Source organism: Miniopterus natalensis, chromosome 6 (genome assembly GCF_054644295.1).
Source record: "Miniopterus natalensis isolate mMinNat1 chromosome 6, mMinNat1.hap1, whole genome shotgun sequence".
NCBI lineage: Eukaryota > Metazoa > Chordata > Mammalia > Chiroptera > Miniopteridae > Miniopterus > Miniopterus natalensis.
In genome coordinates, this window is record NC_142086.1 from 26779209 (window position 1) to 26798930 (window position 19722).

The 19722-nt window shown below is 36.9% G+C and overlaps 1 protein-coding gene across 8 annotated transcripts in view; it reads left to right on the forward strand.

Annotated features, from left to right (window-relative positions):
- The window catches only part of SENP7 (SUMO specific peptidase 7), a 106653-nt gene that overhangs the window by 50767 nt on the left and 36164 nt on the right, over positions 1–19722 (forward strand). For 5 of the 8 annotated variants that reach the window (XM_016199688.2, XM_016199691.2, XM_016199694.2 and 2 more), the window contains 2 exons: positions 4106–4300; positions 19423–19541. In XM_016199688.2, coding sequence (XP_016055174.2) covers positions 4106–4300; positions 19423–19541 — 314 coding nt within the window. The remainder of the gene's footprint in view (positions 1–4105; positions 4301–19422; positions 19542–19722) is intronic. The other 3 variants (XM_016199689.2, XM_016199693.2, XM_087818120.1) reach the window with 3 other exon arrangements.

Below are 19722 nucleotides of genomic sequence, written 5' to 3' on the forward strand. Positions count from 1 at the left end.
ATTGATTGATTTTTAGAGAGGGAGAGAAACATCGATTTGTTGCCCCACTTATTTATGCATTTGTTGGTTGATTCTCTTTTTCTCTCTTAATCCCCACTTGAGGATATGTTTATTGATTTTTTTTTAGAGAGAGAGGAAGGGAGAGAGACAGGACAGAGAGAGAGAAATATTGATGTGAGAGAGAAACATCATAGGTTGCCTCTTGCACATGCCCCAACCAGGGATCGAACCTGCAACCTAGGTATGTACCCTGCCTGGGAATTGAACCTGCAACATTTTGGTGTATGGGAAGATGCTCCAACCAAGTGAGCCACCTGGCTGGGGCTGTTGGTTGATTCTTATATGTGCCCTGACCCAGGATTGAACCCACAACCTTGGCATATCAGGAAGACCCTTGAACCAACTGAGCTACCTGACCGAGGCTATTGTAATTTTTTTTTTGCTTGTTATATTATTGCTTTATTACCGGATGTAATTTTGTTATCTTTCAGCAAGGGTTCCATTTCTTTAAAAAGTTGTTGTTAACCTGAAACTTATATTAATAGCTCTTATCTGTTTTTCAAAGTTTTCCCCATTATTAATTTCATTTATTTGAATCTTACATTTACCTTGCTACTTACGCAGGGAAGGAATCAACAGTTTGTAATTGAGAAAATTAAGAATCAGAGAGAATAACCATGCAGAGATACAATCAATAAATGGCATTACTTCTCAGGCCAGTATACTTTCTGCTTTATCTCACTGCATTACAAAATTTGTTTCTGCTTTGGTTTAGCATATTTTAAATATGATTTCAAAATATTATTACAGTTAAATTCTGTTTTATTTTACTGATACTGTTTACATACTTGGGGGAAAAATTGGACAGACTGTGTCAAATGACAATTTTCAGTCCTTCAGTAGTGAAGTAATACGAGAAATGAAGTATACACCTTTATATATATACATATATATTTAATTAATTTATTTTTAAGAAAATAATTTTTGATTGATTTTAGAGAGAGGAAGGGGGAGGGAGGGAGAGAGAAAGAGAGAGAGAAACATTAATGTGAGAGCAATGTCGATGGGCTGCCTCCTGGGGATGGAACCCGGAACCTGAGCATGTGCCCTGAGGGAATTGAACTGCAACCCTTTAGTGCACGACGCCCAACCAACTGAGCCACATTGGCCAGTGCTTTATATTTCTTTTAGAAATTCAGAAACTCTTGAAGTGCTGGCTATCCCTGGAATTTCTGTTGCAATGCTAATTTATGTAATTGTACATCAAAAGACAGCTTTGGGATTATGAACTTAGTCATAGATCTGTATTCTGTAAGGCTGTCACACAAATCTCTCTGTTTCTTCAAGGTACTCAAATTGGGTAAGTTGCCAGTAGTTGAGGCTCTGTGTTATGAACAGCCGTGTGTACTATAGGCATTGCTAACTATTTAATAGGTGTTTATCTAATAGGGTATTTCATCAAGATTGCAGAACAAGATAAATTATGACAATTATGTACTATTCATAAAAGGATTATTTATAACTTTGAGCAAGACTTCAATAATAGGAAAATGAGTTTTCCTTTATTGTGTAACTTTCAGTATGCCAGGACTGGTGCTAGCTGCTTTATATCTATTATTTCATTTACTCTTAACAACTTTGTGAGGTAGATATTGTTGTCTCTATTTTAGAGATGAGATCAATGCTAGGAGGCATAAATTAAGGTAAGTTATTTACCTAAGGTTATGTACCATCATTAGATGCTGAAATCAGAATCTGACCCTGTTTGGTCTGATTCCAGAACCCTTGCTCTTAACTCCTGTGCAATACTGCTTTTCACTCTAATGAACTTTAATTTCTTTTCTATAAATAAAGTAGGAATTGGACTTTATTGTACATTTTATATGATGTCTATTTCATTAACCTTTAGGTATTCTACTTATCCTTTAAGTTTTTCATTGTGAAATTAGTTCCCCTTGTAATTGAGTGCTTTCTCATTGAAAGGTATACCGTGGTAGACATGCTGAAATAGTTCCTTGAACCTTGTGATAGCCTCAGAGGCCCTTTAGGGCTCTTATGCTTTAAAGATGTGGGGGGCGTGCAGGGGGTGGGGGTGGCAATCGATGTTTTGTTTTCACATTGATGTTTCTCTCTCTCCCTCTCCCTTCCTGTCTCTCTAAAAATCAATTTAAAAAAATCTAGCAGCAAAGCAAACCATACAGGAATAGGATGATTTACTTTTTTGTTGTTTGGTTCTCTTTAATGCTTTGTATAGGACTAATCTTTTATGGAAAACATCTTCCCTATTTGGAGAGACAGCTCTTTTTAGGGTCTCTCTCTCTCTCTCTCTCTCTCTCTCTCTCTCTCTCTATATATATATATATATATATATATATATATATATATATATATATATATAGTTAATCCTCACCTGAGGATATATTTTTCCCCCCTTTGATTTTTAGAGAGAGTGGAAGGGAGGGTGGGGGGAGGAGAGAGAGAGAAGGAGGGAGGAGAGAGAGGAGAGAGAAAAACATGGATGTAAGAGAGACACATTGATTGATTGCCTACCACGTAGGCTGTGACTGGGGCTGGGGATTGAACCTGCAACCTGGGTGTGTGCCCTGACAAGAGATTGAACCCAGAACCTTTTGGTGTATGGGATGATGCTCCAACAGATCCACACTGGCCAGGGCACAATAGCTTTATTAACTCTGTTTTGTGTACTCATAGCTGTAAACCTACTTTTGCCCCAACCTGCATTTACTGTGTCTTTGTTTTTAGATCATATATACTACTTAATTATTGCAGTACATTTTTTGTGATGGTTGTACTAGAAATGGATATTTTTAAAGATTTCTTGAAGTATTGATAGAAAAGCGTTATCTGGATCCTTTGGCACTTTAGTATTATGGATACAGTGTAATGGAATAAAATTAAAAAACCAAAACATAATAGGTCCAGATTCTTCTACTACAAAGAGTTACTTATACAGGGGTGAGCGTTTATCTTTTCCGTGCTTTGAGTTCTTCATGTTTAAAATAAAGAGAAAGCCAATTATTTTAAAATTCTTCTAAACCTGAAATTCTATGCTGTTTTGAACATAGTAAAAAGAATATAGTGCCTTTATGTAGCAAAAATAGAGCACCTCTCTAATTACTACAGCAAATATAATAAAGTATAAGGAAGGTCACATTTTTCCCTTAAAAGTACTTTGACTTTTCTAAGTGTTAATCTATTGTCTCTCACAAAGGATCAGTAAAGTGCTGCTAATGACATTGATAACAGTGATATGATAACTTAAAAAATGCAGTAACAGACACTAAAAATTTATAATAATTGGGCTTGGGCCAGTCAGTTCAGGGCCAAATAGTAACCTCAAGGGCATCATTGTAGTGTGGCAAAGTACATCAACTGTTCATAATTCAACTGGCTAACCAAGAAAAGATTATACTAACCTGTTCTGTTTAAGAAGACACCAGGGTTACATAGTACATTTGATATGAACCCAGCCAATTAAAAAACTTTAGAGCTCTAAAAATACACTTTAATTTTTCTAAATGTTTAATTTATCGACTCTTTCCCTGATGCTATGATATAAACCATATATATTACTATCAATATATGTACTGTTTTACTATGGCATCTGTTATTACCATAGTTGCAATCTGAATGATGTCTTTCTTATTGGATTTAGCATTTGTTATTTGCCAATTACAGGTTTATAATTACTTATCAAGAACTTTCATGTTGAATGAGAAGAATAATGATTTCTTGAATTGGCTTGTAGTTATCTGTGTTTTTAATAATGACTGGAAAAGAGAAAGAAAGCATTTCCTGAGAAAAATTGTTTAAAATTTTAAGCACCCTAATAACAGCCATGATGACATTAAAGCCATTGCAGTGATAGGCTAATCTGTGCCAATTAATAAGACACAAGAACTTCTAGAAACAAAAAAAGAGTATGTTCATCCAAAATTTTGAGTATTTACAGGTTGATTTCTAGGGCTGTATAGTTCTTGTAGCTCACTTGTGCTCAGATGAAAATGTTTCAAAGTTCAACTTTCAAGAATATATATTTTACTGCAGACCTCAGTACAGTAGTGTTTGTTATTTTGTGTGACAGGATACCCAGAGTTATATTGACGAATGTCCTGGGAACGGAGTTAGGAAGAAAATACATAAAGACCTCTCCTGTAACTGAGTCCACTTTGGGTGATACAGACAACTTGCAATCAGAGCAGCTTTCTTCATCATCTGATGGCAGCCTAGAGTCTTGTCAAAATCTAAGTCCTCACACGAGCTTCTTTTTACCTGAAAGGTATGTTTAGTGATAACTGTACTCAACATAAATTTTATTCTCTTGAGCCTTCCTCTGTTCTTCCCCCACAGATATGTTATTACTAAATGTGGGGCAAATGTGCTCTGATGGCTAGTATGACTTTTCTCTCCTGGTTGCTGGAATGGGTGTTGGAACCAACAATCCATGCATGGCTAATAATCAGTTTCAAAAATCACCAGTCACTCCACTTGTGTTTTGGGAAAATGGATGCAGACTCTTAATGAAAATTTAGTTACCTATTTCAGTATTTCAGTTAATTTGTCTAATATAATTGAAATCCATTCCCCTGACATCTGTCTAACCCACCTCCTTCTATGTCCTCTTCACCCATCTCTCTGTTCATCCATCCATCCCTCCATCTTGTCTTATTTACTGTTTGTTTGTTTTGTTAATCCTCCCCCGAGGACATTTTTTCCATTGATTTATAGAGAGAGTAGAAGGGAGGGGGAGAGGGAGAGAGGAAGAGAGAGCGAGAAACATGGATGTGAGAGAGACACATTGATTGGTTACCTCCTGCACACTTCCTGACCAGGGCTGGGGCTTGAACCTGCAACCCAGGTACATGCCCTCGACCAGGAATTGAACCCTCAACCCTTTGGTGCTCAGATGATGCTCTAACCACTGAGCGACACCAGCCAGGGCTTATTTACTGTTTATTTACTGTTTTTATATCCAGATTCTAGAACTGTACCTGGCATTTAGTGCTTAGTAAATATTTGCTGAATGAATGGCTAAATGCATTTCTCACAAAAATGGTTTGAGATAACTGAATTTCATTAAACATGGCTTACTGTGCCAATGAGAGAAATGGAAATTTGAAGTTGCTTTTGTTTTAAGTTCTGGAAGAGTGGGAATTGTAAATAAGAAAAAAATTATGGGAAAAAGCTTGGGGATGTCAGTAAATACTGATCTTTTAACTTTTTGTTAAAGAAATAGTTTGTTGATTTTTAGAGAGAGAGGAAGGGAGAGGGAGAGAGAGAGAGCGAAAAATCAGTGTGAGAGTGCAGCATTGAATGGCTGCCTCCTGCACGTCCCTTACTGGGGATTGTGCCCGAAACCCAGGCATGTGCCCTTGACCAGGAATCAAACCGGCAACCTCCTGGTGCACCAGATAACACCCAACCAACTGAGCCACACCAGCCAGGGCTTTTTTAATTTCCATTTTATCATGAACTTCTCTTTTTAATTTTCTGCTTTTAGTCAGTACAGTAAGTAGTTTTGATGTGAATGAAAAATTATTGATCCAGTCTTTTTTTTTTTTACCCCTGAACCATCCAGAGGTAACTTCTGGTTTGTATTTCTCTTGTAAACCTAATTACATTAAAGAGTATTTATAGTTGCCTCTTTAAAGCTCTATAACAAATTGCTTACATTTGTAACACATTTTATTTTTATAAATTGTTTATTTCTTATGAACTTAAAAATTTTATGAATTTTTCTCCTTTTGAAAGATATTTTATGTTTTCACCTAGGTTCTATTTAGTGAATTATCAATAATGACAATTTTAACTTTATTAGATCTCTTTCTGAATTTGCTGAAAGAGAAAGATTCAGTGGTTTTATCTAGTTACTGACAATTTAATGTCTAATTAGAGATTATTAGAAGTGCAGTTATCATTTTGTACTATAGGTGTTTATTTATTTCTGCCTCCTTTACTGGACTATGAACTCCTTAAGAAGAGATATCATGTCTTATTTGCATTTTTACTCAGTGGTTAGCTCAATACATTTTGAATTTTGTGCCCTTGGGTTAATGTTTATGTCATTTAATCTTGACTTTAATTTCCCGAGTTGTAAAAACAAATAATTTTGAATGACTTTTCTACCTCACAAAATTGTTTATTATCCCTTTTAAATTTCACATGTGAGAATTCATTGTGCATATAAAATATATAGATAAAATTGTTATTACTGAACGCTTATGTAAGACTTATGTTATTTGCCTATTTCTTTTTTAAATATCTTTATTAATTTCAGAGAGAGGAAAGGAGAGGGAGAGAGAAAGAGAGAGAAACATCAATGATGAGAGAGTCATTGATTGTTTGCCTCCTGCATGCCCCTGACTGGGGATTGAGCCTGCAACCCTGGCATGTGCCCTGACCAAGAATTGAACCCTATCTCCTGGATCCTAGGTCGATGCTCAACTGCTGAGCCATGCCTGGCCGGGCTCTTTTTTTTTTAATCCTCACCTGAGGATAATTTTTCCATTGCTTTTCAGAGAGAGTGGAAGGGAGAGAGAGAGAGAGAGAGAGAGAGAGAGAGAGAGAGAAACATCGATGTGAGAGAGAGACATTGATGACTTAAGTCATTCAAATTCCATGGTAACAGTACATCATAAGTAATCACTTAGATAATCACTGTGCTTACTTATGATGTATTGTTACCATGGAATTCAAATGACATCAACTGCACATTCATGCTGTTATGGAAAATAGCACTAATTGTGAGGATTCTATGAAGCTGACATATTAAATCTGCACTTTTCAGGCCTTATTCCAATCTGGGGCTAAGGTTTAATAATAATAGGTCTAAAATTTATGGCTGTTCCTAAAATCTATTCAGTAAAAACTCTAGCTCTCCTCAAGGCCTTTCTAAATAGTTGTGATCAGTAGAAGTTTGCTTCCACGAAGCGAATGTCAATAGGAGTCTCCAATATGGGGTATGGACCGAGGAGAAACTTTATTCAAACGAACAACTGGCAAACTGGGGAAAGGCAGCCTCTGTTGGAAACCAAAAGTCGGCTCCCCTGAGACAAAGGGGAAGCTACCTTTTATAAAGTTTGCACCCTGGTTCCTGATTGGTCCACTTTTTTTGCAGATGAGGAATCCAAATAGCAAAGCTCTGATTGGTCCAAGTAGCATGGCCCTGATTGGTCAGATTGGTCGTTATGGAGCAGCTCTGATTGGTCAGGATAGATGCAAAGGAGGATATAACTGCACAGGTCTGATTTGGCCGGCAGGTCTCAGTCCATCCATTGCAAGATGATACCAGGAACTCATTTATAAGGATTGATTCAGATGGCAGGAACACAGTGCAGGATGCTGACGGTTCAATCTAGCTTTTTCTTGAAATGCAGTGTTCATGAGAGGCTTCTGTCAGTGGCTCTAGACTCTAGTTATGAATTTGTGCCCAGTTAACCATGAGGGGTCCTTCTTGGCAGATATGTTCCTTTTTGAGGTTCACATTCCAGGTGGTATTTGATGTGGGCCTTGAAAATTCATTCTGTTGGTGGTAATTTTCTTTGATTCTTGTGTTTGGAATGGTATAGACTTTGGAAGCTCACACCTGGATTCAGATCTCAGCAGCACTCCTAATAGGCTGACTTGTCTTGGGCAAGTTACTTACTCTGTTTTTAAAACAGGGATAATCACACTTCCAGGATTATTGTACAGGTTTAAGGAAATAAGGTAAAGTCCCTAATATAATGCCTGTAACTTAGTATGTGATTAATAAATGGTAGTCATTATTTTCCTCTCTCTTACCATGGCTGATATCAAACATCCCATTAAAGGCTGTTAATATTGTAGTTGATGGTACTGAAATAATCTCGCCAGTGTCTTATCCTGAGGTTATTGCTACCTCTGTTGCTATTACCAGTGCTGCCAAGGCATTTGTCACAGCCATACTAGTACTACCTTTTGGTTTCAGGAGGACTACTGCACTCCTTAAGCCAAGCTTTAGTTCCCTTCTCCCTTAAAATGAGTTCATTTTGTGGAGAACCTAGAGTGCCCTGTGGAAATAATTGCAAGTATAGCCATGCCATCACTTCAGCTGATGTGCCCCATTAGAACTGAAATACAGTATGAGCACATAGTAGGCTTGAGAATGGGACTTTTGTAACCAACCTCATCTCAGCCTGCCTGTCTCAAAATTAGGAAGAATAAATTAAAATTATTTAGATCTTTTTAAAATGAGACATGATGCTCTGACATTATGGTTGTCCTGTTATTGTAGAGATTGTGATTAATATACCAACTCTTGTTACAAAGATACAGTGTCAAGTATCAAGTAAAAATTGGTGGGTTGAAGAATGGGGGCTATGACTGTGAAAACTGAGGAAGTTTCATCTGAGAACCTGGAACTTATGCCCTTGATGATATATGTGGGAAAAATGTCATATAAAGGCTAAAAATCTTAGTTTAATCTTAGACTGTCTTTAGTGGCTGGGACTATTGTTACTGACCCTGACAACCTGAATGGAATTATGTGGGAAACAAAAATACTTTAAAAAAAAATAAAATTTATTGGGGTGACATTGGTTAATAAGATTATGTAAGTTTCAAGTGTATGATATTATAATACATCATCATATAATAAATTGCCTTTGAGTCTGAGTGGGAGATTGCAGCAGACATGACAGCATGTGTGATGTGCTGTCAGACTGAGGTAAAATAATCTTATGTTTTATGCCAAAAGTAAAGGAATAATAGAAAATACCAAGGATGAATAGGAAATTTAAAATGGTTTTCCTGAAGTAGCATATTTGTTTTTTTCTAGATAAAAATTTATTATTTTAACATAACACATATTAAGCTTTATATTACTCTTGTAACAACTTCTAAGTAGTATTTATTGTCTGTACTATGATAATTGCAATGTGATAAAGGCTATATCTGTATTAACTTATTTAGTATAGTCTTGAATTGCAGCTCAGGCAATTTGCTTAACTTCTTTTCTGTGCTTCAGTTTATCTCATCTATAAAATAAGATAATAATACCTATGTATGCTCGAGGAGTAAATGAGAAAATCAGCTTTTTTCTTTTAATTTGATGACATTCCGCATCAGTGTATAGGGCTCTATTTTATCTCTTTTTACATATATATACTTCCTTATGAGTGGACATTTAGGATGTTTTTTATTTTTTGTCTGTATAGCACAGCTACAGTAAGTGGATTATAGATATGTCTTTGCGTATTTATTCTTAGAAATCCTTATATTCCCATTCTCTTGTATTTTAACCAGAATTAGGTGCTATTAAACTTTTTCTGATAACCTCTTGGTAAAAATAAATATAATTTTTTTCATTTCAATTATTTTTAATTTTTAGTGAAGATGGATTTTGTGTTTCTTATGTGAATTTTCTCTTTAGTTTTCTTATATATTGGGGTATTCCATCTATTTCTTACTGATTTGTAAGAACTCTTATTAAAGGTATTAACCCTTCATTATATGTTGCAATATTTTTTGTTTCCTATATGTAATTTTACTTTCTTTGTAATGCCTTCTGTAGTATAGAAATTAAAATTTTTATTTTGTAAAACCTATAAGTGTTTGACACCTGTGTTTTGGTTTATCCTTGGAAAGACCTCCTCAACTTTAAGTATGGAAATAGGTCTATCAACTACCGTTTTAATTTGTGATGCTTTATATGAGGTATCAGATCCAGAACAGTAGTCTGGAGGTTACTTTTCTAATTGAGATTCTGATTCCATTTTGCCTTTCTGTAGTCGGGTTTAAATGTCTGTGGACACTTGGGTGATTTCCACCTTCTGGCTGTTGTCAACATCACATGTTACGAACATCACTGTACAAGTATTTGTGTCTCTATTTTCAATTCTCTAAAAAAATTTTGTTTTAATCCTCACCCAAGGATATGGTTTTTTTTCCAATTGATTTTTTTTTAAAGTGTGGGGAAGGGAGGTGGGGTGAAGAGAGTGTGTGAGAGAGAAACATTGATGTGAGAGAGAAACATCGATCAGTTGCCTCCCATATGTGCCCCGACTGGACTGGGAATCCAGTCCCAACCTGGTGGTATATGGGATGATACTCCAACCAACTGAGCCAGATCAGCCAGGGCTCTACTTTCTTTTTTTTAAAAATTTATTTTTATTGTTGAAAGTATTACAGATGTCTCCCTTTTTTCCCCCCATTGATGCCCCCTACCCTGCATCTGCCTCCCTCCCAGGCCTTCATCACACCATTGTTTGTGTCCTTGGGTTATGCATATATGCATATAAATTTTTTGATTAATCTCTCCCTACCCACTCTCTCACCCCTGCCTTCCCTCTGAGATTCCTCAGTCTATTCTATGCTTCTTGTCTCTGGGTCTATTTTATCAGTTTATTTTGTTCATTAGATTACACATCTGAGTGAGATCATATAAAACTGAATCAGGAAGAATAAAAAAACCTGAATAGGCTAATAACAACTGATGAAATCAAAGCAGTAATAAAAAAAAACTCGCAGCAAACTAAAGCTGTAGTCTGGACGGCTTCACAGGAGAGCCTTACCAATCATTCTACTACGTATTTCAGCAGTCCCTTTAACATTTCTTGCAATGCTGGTTTGGTGGTGATATACTCCTTTAGCCTTTTTCTGTCTGGGAAGCTCTTTATTTCACCATCTGTTTTGAATGATAGCCTTGCTGGATAGAGTAGTCTTGGTTTCAGATTCTTGTTTTGCATTACCTTGAATACTCCATACCATTCCCTTCTGGCCTGTAGAGTTTCTGATGAGAAGTCAGCTGACAACCTTATGGGAGCTCCTCTGTAGGTAACAGATTGCTTTTCCCTTGCTGCCTTTAAGATTCTCTCTTTGTCTTGAATGTTTGGCATTTTAATTATGATGTGTCTGGGCTTGGGCCTCTTTAGATTCTTCTTGCTCTCTGTGCCTCCTAAACTTGTGTGACTTTTTCCTTCACCAGGTTAGGGAGGTTTTCTGCCATTATTTCTTCAAACAGGTTCTCTAACCCTTGCTTAATTTTGACCTCCTCTGGCACTCCAATGATGGGAATATTGTTACTTTTCATGCTGTTCCACAGCTCCCTTAGACTGTCCTGTTTTTTAATTGTATTTTTTTTTGGATCTCTGATTGATTTTTTTCTACCTGTCTTCTAATTCACTGATCTGATCCTCAGCTTCCTCTAATCTGCTGTTTATTCCTTCCAGTGTATTCTTTATTTCTGTTATGTCATTCTTCATTTCCTTCATAGTTTCCATATCTTTTTTCATGCTGTTGAGCATCCTTACAGTCAGTATTCTGAACTCTATATGTGATAGATTGCTTATCTACATTTCATTGAGCTCTTTTTCTGGAGACTTCTCTTGTTCTTTCATTTGGGGCTTGTTTTTTTGTTTCCCTATTTTGGCTGCCTATTTGGGTTTGTTTCTATGTATTAGGTAGGCCTGCTAGGACTCTCAGTCTTTTTGGAATATCTCTGGTGCAGGCCAATGTCAGATGCTGTTTGTGACTGGCCTTGAGTACCCTGTTTGGGCCTATCAATAACCCATGGCTTGAGGTCTCCTCTGTTGGGGCTTGGTGTGCTTGGATATGACCAAGGTGCCCACCAAAGTCTTCTTTTCCAAGGCCCAGGTCCAGAAGCAGATCAGGCAGACTCAAAGCACTCTGAAGTCTGCCTCCAGCCTCAGACTGCAGAAACTTCACTGGGTGGGGTGACTGATTATTATCAGTTTCTTATTGAGCCTCAGGCTGTAGAAACTCCATGGGGTAGGGTGGGCAATTGCTTCCCCTTCAGGCAAAAGCTGCTTGGAAGGTAAATGTCTCCCTGAGAAAGGTGTCCTCTGCAGTATGGGGGAATGTCTCAACACAGGAATCCAGGCGGCTGCCCTCCGAGCCTTATCCTTTGAGCCACCAACCCTGGATTCTCCTCACATAGCTCTAGTCCACTCTGCCCTCCCTCTGCCTGAGCCCAAGGTGAGTGGCTGCACACAAAATTTTATGCGTTGGGCCTTTAAGAGGGTCCCTGTATTTCCAGCCATCTCTCTTGGCAGACAGAAACCCCACTGCTTTTCACCGTCAGATGTTATGTGGGTACCTTTCTCCGTTCTGGTGCTCTGGGATGGGGAGCCCAGCTTGGGGCTTAGACCCCAGAGTTCTCAGTGGGAACCCTTCACAGCTGAGATATTTTACGGACCTTCAGCTGTTGCCTGTGGGAGCCTAGCCAGCCCTCTCACTCCTCCACATTTCTTACCAATCTCTTATGTGGTCTCCACTTTTCATCCTTGGTTTATAAAGGTTCCCTCCAGCTAGTCTTCAGTTGATTATTCATGGTGGTTTTTCTATATTTTAGTTGTAATTCCAGTGTGTTCCTGGGAGAGTGTCAGTGTAGCTTCCACTTAATCTACCACCATCTTGGAATCTTGCCTGTTGTTGTTAAACAGTTTTGAAAATGTAGTAATTACTATAGAGTGGAACCTCGGTTCTCGAACTTAATTCATTCTGGGAGGCTGTTCAAGAAGTGATTTGTTTGAAAACCAAATCATTTTCCCCCATTAGAATAATGTAAATTGAATTAATCAGTTCCAGACTCCCTATGAGACTTAAATGAACCACTTTCAGCACTCGTTCCAAGGAGGTATTTCAGGAGGTCAGCATGCACCATCTTCTCTTTTTCACATTACGCTGTCACTGGCTAACTGCTTTTCATTTATCCAAATCAACAGTTTTTCTACCTCTTCAATTGCCTGTGATAGTTGTTCGTGATTACTTTCATACCCTTAGCAACATCACCATTCTTGATGGCCTCTTTATGTTTTAAAATTGTGCTAATTGTCGATTTTGCCATGCCATACTTGATAGCCCAGATCAGACATGTGAACACCTTTTTTCATACTTTGCAATTATTTCTTTTTTCAGCTCTATTGTTCTCACAACTTTCCTTTTCACTTTGCTGCTATCACTAAACTTCTTAGGAGCCATGGTGACTTACTGTACATATTTAGTAATAATAAGCAGCAACCAAAGCTAAAAAACACGAAAATATTCACAGCACAATTTCCTGAGATGTTAGCAGCATGAAGTTTAGCGGTAAAGTGACTCATACTTGTGCATTCTCTCCTTTGTTTGTCACCTGAGAAATGTGACTTATTTTACAGGTATTAGCGTGAAAGGGTGGTTGGGTTGAAAACTGAAGTTTTGTTCAACATCCAAGACCCCCTCCCATTACCCCCTCCTCCCCACTCTACACCCCTGTGAACAACTTGGTTGACAGCTGAATTGCTTGAGATGGGAGATGTTTGAGTACTGAGGTTTGACGATATATTTTATTATAAAGGAATGCTTTTTGCCAATAATTTTATATAGTTTTTTTATTTCAAAATTGTACCTACTTAAGACCATAATCAGTTGTTTCATTAATAATTATAATGGGAAAAAGTATTGTGTCTAAAGATTTAATCATTCTATGACTATTTGAAATAGTACCATAATGATTTCCCAATGGTTTGTATCAGTTTATTTTAAAAAATTAATTAGTGAATATTACTGAAAGATTACTGACAGATAATATTGTATTAGCTTTAGCTGTACAGCACAATTCAATAATTGGGAAATGATTAATACAATAGATTTAGTTAACATATATCACCATGTACAGCTACAGTTTTTTTCTTGTGATGAGAACTTTTAAGATCTGTCTTAGTAACGTTCAAATATGCAATACACTTACAATGGAAACTTGTGCCTTTTTACCATTTTCACCTATTTTGCACCCCACTGCCCCCTCCAGCTCTGGCAACCACTAATCTGTTGTCTGTATCTAGGTATTTTATTTATTTATTTATTTTAGATTCTACATATTTGTGAGATCATACAGTATTGGTCTTTCTGTGTCTCACTTATTTCACTTAGCATACCTTCAAGGTCCATCCATGTTATCACAAATGGCAGGATTTCTTTTCTTTTTTTATGGCTGGATAATATTCCATTGTGTATATGTATAACATTTTATTTATCCATTCACCTATTGATGGACAGTTTTTGTGTGTGTGTGTGTGTCTTGTAAATAATGCTGCAATGAACAGGATTGTAGATATCTTTTGGAGATAGTGATTCCATTTAAGAATAAATACCCAGTAATTGAATTGCTGGATGATATGGTGGTTTTATTTTTAATATATATATATATTTAAATATATCTTTATTGATTTCAGAGAGAGGAAAGGAGAGGGAGAGACAGAAACATCAATGATGAGAGAGTCATTGATCGAGCCCGCAACCCGGGCATGTGCCCTGACCGGGAATCGAACCCCGATTGCCTGGATCCTAGGTCAATGCTCAACCGCTGAGCCACGCCCGGCCAGGCTATTTTTAATATTTTGAGGAACCTCCATACTGTATTCCATAGTGGATGCACCAATTTACATTTCCACCAAGAGTGCACAAGAGTACCCTGTTCTCCACATCCTTGCCAACACTTGTTATTTCTTGTTCGTTTTGATAATAGCCATGATACCTCATTGTGGTTTTGATTTGCATTTCCATGATGATTGGTGATGTTGAGTTCCTTCATATGTACCTGTTGGTTATCTTTATGTCTTCTTTGGAAAAATAATTATAAAATTCCTCTGCCCATTTTTTAATAAACATATCTTCACTTGAGGATGTATTTTTATTGATTTTTAGAGAGAGAGGAAGGGGGAGAGAGAGAGAGAAAGAGAGAGGGAAGGAAACATCAATGTGAGAGACAAACATTGAGCAGTTGCATTCTGTACCCACCCCTACCAGGGATCAAGTCTGTAACCTAGGTATGTGCTCTCTCTGGGAATCTAACCTGCCACCTTTTGGTGTATGGGATGATGCTCCAATCAAGTGAGCCACCTGGCCAGGGTTGCCCATTTTTTAATTGGATTTTTTTTGCTACTTAGTTGTATGAGTTCTTTATATATTTTAGGTTTTTTACCTGTTTTTGGATATACGATTTGCAGATATTTCTCCCATTCCATGGGTTGCCTTTTCAGTTTGTTGATATTTTCCTTTGCGGAAGACAAACTTTTAATTTTGGTATATTGTTTACGTTGCTTTTGTTGCCTTTGCTTTGGTGTTAAATCCACAAATCATTGTTAAGACCAACATCATGGAGCTTAACCCCATATTTTCTTCTAGGAGTTTTATGGTCTTATGATCAAGTCTTTAGTCCATCTAAGTCTTTGAGTTGATTTTTGTGTATAATTTAAGATATTGGTTGTTTCATTTTCTTGCATGTGGCTGTTCAGCTTTCCCAACAACATTTATTTTCCTGTTATATATTCTTTACTTCTTTATCATAAGTTAATTGACCATATATGTGTGGATATATTTTATTTATTGTTGATACAATTATAGATATCCCCCACTTCTCTCCCCCTTTTCCCCCTCCACCCAACCCCTGCCTCTCCATCCCCCAGGCCTTCACCACTTTATTGTCTGGGTCCATGAGCTATGCATATATGCATATATGTTCTTTGGCTAATCTCTTCCAGTCTCCCCTACCCTTCTGAGATCTGTCAGTCTTTTCCATGTATCCATCCCTCTGTTCCTATTTTGTTTGTCATTTTATTTTGTTCATTAGATTCCATATATAGGTGAGATCATGTGATATTTGTCTTTTTCTGACTGGCTTATTTTGCTTAGCATAATCTCCAGGTCCATCCATGCTGTTGCAAAGGATAAGAGTTTCTTCTTTTTTATAGCTGTGTAGTATTCCATTGTGTAAATGGACCACATATTTTTTTTTCTTTTTATTCTTCACCCAAGGATATTTTTTCCATTGCTTTTCAGAGAAAGAGAGAAAGAGTGAGAGAAAGAGAGAAACATTAATATGAGAGAGACACATCAATTGGTTGCCTCCCACACATGCCCCAACTGGTGCAGGGAGTCAAGCCTGCAACCTAGGTACATGCGCTTGGCTGGAATCGAACCCTAGACCCTTCGATCTGCAGGGCAACGCTCTAACTACTGAGCCAAACTGGGTAGAGCTGCCACATCTTTTTTATCCACTCACCTACTAATCAGCATTTGGGCTGTTTCCAGATCTGGCTACTGTAAATAACGCTGGTATGAATATAGGTGTGTATATATTCTTTCTGATTGGTGTTTCAGGATTCTTAGGATATATTCCTAGAAGTGGGATCGCTAGGTCAAATGACAGTTCTGTGTGAATTTATTTTTGACTCTTTATTCTGTTCCGTTAATCTATGTATCTCTTTTTCTACTAGTACCATACTATTTTAATTACTGTAGCCTTGTAATATAGTTGTGAATCAGGACGTATGATTTCTTGGCTTTGTTCTTTTTTCTCAAGATACTTTGGCTACTTAGGGTTTTTTTGTGGTTCCATAGAAATAGTAGGATTGTTCTGTTTCTGTGAAAAAGGCCATTGTAATGTTGAAAGGGATTGAATTGAATGTGGTTAGATTTATTCCTAGGTATTCTTTTTGATGCAGTTGTAAATGGGATTATCTTAATTTCTTTTTCTGATACTTTGTTATTAGTGTATAGAAACACAACTTTTTTCTTGTAAAACTTGTTGATTGATTTGAGAGAGAGAAACATTGATTTGTTTTTCCATTTATTTGTGCATTCATTGGTTGCTTCTTGTATGTGCTTGGACCAGAGATCGAACCTACAACCTTAGGGTATCAGGATGACACTGTAACCAACTGAACTACCCAGCCAGGACTAGAAATGCAACTGATTTTTGTATATTGATTTTGTATCTTGCAATTTTACTGAATTTGTTGATTAATTCTAACAGTTTTTTGGTGGATTATTTAGGGTCTTCTCCATATAAGATCCTATCATCTGCAGGTATTGACAGTTTTGCTTTTTCCTTTCTAATTCGGATACCTTTATTTTTTTGTCTTGCCTGATTCTCTGGTTGGGATTTCCATTACTGTTTGAATAGGAGTGGGGAGGGTGGGTACCACTGTCTGGGCCCTCATCTCAGATGAAAAGCTTTCAGTCCTTCACTGTTGAGTATGATGTTACCTGTGGGTTTGTTGTATTGGCCTTTATTGCGTTCCTTTTGTACCCAGTTTATTGAGGGTTTTGTCATGAAAGGATGTTGAATTTTTTCAAGTACTTTTTCTGTATCTGTTGATTTCTGTATTATATGATTTTTGTTGAGAATTTTTGCAGCTATATTCGTTAAGGATATTGGTCTATAGTTTTCTTTTCCTGTAGTGTCCTTACCTGGCTTTGGTATCAGGATAATGATGGCCTCCTAAAATGAGTTTAGGAGTGTTCCCTTCTTTTTAGTTTTTGGGAAGGATTGGCATTAATCTTTTAAAATTGTTTGATAGAATCACCACTAAAATCATCTGATCCTGGTCTTTTCTGTATTGGAAGGGTTTTGAAATCTCTTTACTCATTATTGGTCTCTTCATGATTCAGTCTTAGTAGTTATTTAACCATTTCTTCTCGGTAATCCAATTTGTTGGCATATAATTGTTCATAGTAGTTTCTTGATTATCCTGTGTATTTTTGTGGTGTCAGTTTTAATGTCTTTTCTTTTTTTGGTTTATATTTTTTTGAGTCTTTTTTTGTTTGTCTAGCTAATGGTTTGTCAATTTTGTTTGTCTTTTCAAAAAACAGTTCTTAGTTTTGTTGATCCTTTGTATTGTTTTTCTTATCTCTATTTTATTTATTTCTACTCTGATTTTTATTGTTTTCTTTTTTCTGTTTTGTTTGTTCTTTTTTACCCCCAGGTTCTCAAGGTGTAAAGAGAGGTTGTTTATTGGAGTTCTTTCTTGTTTTTTAATGTAGGCATTTATCACTATGCACTTCCCTCTTAGAACTGCTTTTGTAGCATTATATAGGTTTTGATGTGTTGTGCTTCTATTTTTCTTTGTTTCATAATTTTTTTTTTCCAATCCTCACCAGAGGATGTTTTTTCCTTTGGTTTTCAGAGAGAGTGGAAGAGGGGGGGAAGGGAGAGAGAAAGAGAGAGAGAGAGAGAGAGAGAGAGAGAGAGAAAGAAACATTGATGCGCAAGAGACATATCGATTGGTTGCCTCCCCTGTGGGCCAGGGATTGGTCCTGCAACTGAGGCACGCACCCTTGACTGGAATAGAACCTGAGACCTTTCCGTCTATGGGACGATGCTCTAACCACTGAGCAAACAGACCAGGGCTGTTTCATGGTATTTCTTGACCTCCCCTTTGACCAGTTGTTTGTTCAGGATCAAATTGTTTAATCTCCATATATTTGAATTTTCAAGTTTCCTCCTGTTATTGATTTCTTGATTCATAATATTGTGGTTGGAATAGATACTTGGTTTGATTTCAGTCTTCTTAAATTTGCTGAGAATGTTTTGTGGCCTGTCATATGATTTGTCTTGGTGAATGTTTCATGTGCACTTGAGAAGAATGTGCATTTTGGTGGTGTTGGAAGCAGCATGCTCTATAAATGCATGTCAGGCCCTTTTGATTTAATGTATGTCTCTATTCCAGTGTTTTCTTGTTGGTTATTTTGTCTTGATTATCCATTACTGAAAGTGGTGTATTTAGGTATGACATTGTGTGCATCATTCCAAAATTTGTTTTTAAAAAACTTTATATTTTATGTATTTAACTGGTACCTTATATTTAAAATTATTTCCTCTGGGGGGAGAAAAAATTATTTCCTTTGTAGGTAAAATTTGTTACCACACTCCAAACTTTATTTTGTACTTTTGATATGTGAACCATGCTTGAAGCATATTAACAATTACCTTTGACTTACTAAGTTTTTTAAATACACATGGATGTGGTTATCATGTGCTTGTGTTCATGAAATTTTTACTTTTTAGACCTATTTGTTGTATTTAGTACTTGTATTATTCTTTTGCTCACTTTACATGTACAGAATCCATGTTTCTTTGTGCCCCCACCCCCCAAAGAAACAGGGAGAACTTAAGGGTAGAATAGGGATGAGAACTCATTTCTCAAATCTTAGTTTGTTTGTTTGTTTGTTTGTTTGTTTGTTTATTTATTTATTTATTTATTTATTTATTTATTTATTTATTTATTTATTTTTACTGTTCAGATTATATACTCTTCTACATGGGACTGTATTTTTAAATATGCTTTTATTGACTTTTAGAGAGAGAGGAAGGGAGAGGGGGAGAGAGAGAAACATCGATGTGAGAGGGAAACATCAGACAGCTCCCTCCTGCTCTCCCCCCTGCCAGGGATCGAGCCACAGCCTGGGCATGTGCCCTGACAGGGAATTGAATGGGCAGCCTTTTGACGTGTGGGGTGACGCTCAACCAACAAAGCCACACCAGCCAGGGCATGGGACTGTATTTTTAACTCACTGAGTTTTTTCTTGAATATATGCCAGGTGGCTTCAAAATTTATTTGGTTTTGAAAGAATTGAATGTAATATTACTTTGTTTTGCAGGGGTTCTCAACCAAGTAAGACAGTAGATAAGAATTATTCAAAGCGGGCTGCACACACCAAAGAAAAGACAAAAGGTGATGATGGCGTTTCTCTTGTAGTGTCTGATACTCAGTCTAAAGGTTTGTTAACTTAGAAAATGGTTGTCATTTGAATTTTTGTGTATTGCATTTGTAATAATTTTTTAAAAATTGATTTTGAGAGAGAGAGAAACATCGATTGGTTTCCTCATGTGCATGCCCTGACCAGGGATAGAACCTGCAAACTGGGTACGTGCCCTGACCAGGAATGGAACTCCCCTAC